This window comes from Galeopterus variegatus, unplaced genomic scaffold, assembly GCF_000696425.1.
Source record: "Galeopterus variegatus unplaced genomic scaffold, G_variegatus-3.0.2 Scaffold2550, whole genome shotgun sequence".
Classification (NCBI taxonomy): Eukaryota; Metazoa; Chordata; class Mammalia; order Dermoptera; family Cynocephalidae; genus Galeopterus; species Galeopterus variegatus.
Window position 1 is genome coordinate 233,336 of NW_007728661.1, and position 1,966 is coordinate 235,301.

The 1,966-nt window shown below is 52.7% G+C and overlaps 1 protein-coding gene across 1 annotated transcript in view; it reads right to left on the reverse strand.

Annotated features, from left to right (window-relative positions):
- Positions 1-1,966, reverse strand: part of CAMK1G (calcium/calmodulin-dependent protein kinase IG) — a 35,035-nt gene that overhangs the window by 7,488 nt on the left and 25,581 nt on the right. The window contains exons 6-7 of the mRNA XM_008582259.1: positions 1,713-1,836; positions 294-369 (exon numbers count right to left, since the gene is read on the reverse strand). Coding sequence (XP_008580481.1) covers positions 294-369; positions 1,713-1,836 — 200 coding nt within the window. The remainder of the gene's footprint in view (positions 1-293; positions 370-1,712; positions 1,837-1,966) is intronic.

The window sequence follows — 1,966 nt, forward strand, 5'->3', positions numbered from 1 at the left end:
ACATGCAGTAACAGGGGTGTGGTGCAGGAGCAGGAGTGCCAGGTGGCTGAGCAGAGGGTCATGCTGAGCCCTGTTTTTATAACTTGGTGGAGGTCAGGACAGAGGAAACTTTGGAGCTGCGTGCATAAGTGTGTGTGTGTGTCTGTGTGTCTGTGTGTCTGTGTCTGTGTCTGTGTTTGCACGTGTACACATGCACATGCTTTGGAGGAGGAGCTGAGATGGACAGGGGAGAAGAAAGAGTGAGCAGGCTCTGAGATTTCTCAGGAACCAAGCCCATGCCAGCCTCTACTCACAATATGTAGGTGATGACGCCAATAGACCAGCAGTCCACAGCCTTGCTGTAGGGTTTCTGGGCCAGCACTTCCGGAGCTGCCAAACCAAATGCAGAGTCAGGGCTGGGGGCAAGAGGAGAGGGCTCTGCGGTGGGGCCTGAAGGTCAGGAAGAGGCTTAGAGAAGAGGACTGGGCAAGACCAGTGGTGTTTCTATGAGAATGAAAACTCCCCAAGGGCAGCGGGTGTGTCTCCCTTGGGAAGACTAAACCATCCTACAAAATGAGACTCTGACTTCTCCATCAGACTGGGCATTCCCCATGATAGAGTCTATGACTTCCCCATCAGACTGGGGATCTCCAGGGCCACATCTCCCCCACCAGACTGAGCTCTCTCTGGAGGCAGGGCCTGGGTCTCTTTCTCAGATACGGGATCCCCAGGGCAAGGGCTGTGTCTCTCTCTTCAGACTGGGAGATCTTCAGAGTAGAAGCTGTGTCCCTCCCACTAGCATGTGAGCTCCCAGAGGTCAGAGGCTGAGCCTCCGCCATTAGGTTAGGAGCTCCCAGAGGACAGGCAGTAACTCTCCCATCAGACTCTGGGCAGCTTCATACTGAGAGTTCCATGAGCGCATGAGCCACGTCTGTCTCTGATTGGGAGCCCTGGGGCAGTAGGGAGCTGCCCTCTGTATTTATCCCAGATACCAGAGCTTTGTACCCAGTGGGACTTGACACCTGGTGGGGAGTGACCGCCCTTCCTGAGTCAGGCTCTGCTTCCCACTGCCAACCCGACACGGCTGACGACTGGCTGGGAGGAAAGGGGCAGGAGTCAGTGTTTGAGTTCCCTCTTTCTCCCCCACGGGTCCCAGGAATATTCTCACCAGGTACCCTGCCTGATTTCACCTTTTTGGGGGCCCTACAGGGCTATTCAGGCAGGAGGCCCCACCTCTGCCAGTGCCCTAGCGTGCTTCCTTGGGTGTACATTTAAGGGCCTATATTTGGGTTCCTCAGGCCCAAACTCAACATCCTGTGCTTCCGGGCTCCCAGCAATTGGGGGAGGGGAAGTTGAGGTCTTCTCCAAGGGGGGTGAAAGGAGAAGGGCTAGTTTTCAACCCCTCAGCTCTCTACTGATCTCTAGGTCTCTACTCATCACAGATCTTACTGACTCTGGTCTAGCTAAAAAGATAAAACCTGGAAGTCTGTCTGCAGGACTGAGAGCCAAAGTACAGGAAGGCCATGGGCAGGGCTCAGAGGTAGCCTGTCTTTAAAGATATAGAATTTGGGAGCTGTAGCGGGTATTTCCAGTGGTAGATGGATTGGCTGGCCCTAAACCTCATCAGTGAATGCTCTACCTGGATAGTCCATGACACTGAACTCCTTTGTGAGTGATATCCACATGGTTGAATGTAGCCAACTGGTCGACCTCCCTTCTGCTCCCAGACTCACCCACATAGCCTGGGGTTCCACAGGCAGTGGACATGATGCCACTCTGTTCCATCTTGGACAGACCAAAGTCTGTGATCATGATCTTGGAATTCTCTTCAGGGGTGAGGTACAGCAAGTTTTCGGGCTGTAGGAGAAGAGAAATATGCAGTGTAGGATAAAATCACCTGAAAAGCATATTCCTTTCCTTCCTGTTGATGTATAATTTCTTAGAAAGCTGAGCCGTTGGCTCCTGTCTTCTTTTTTTTTTTTTTTTT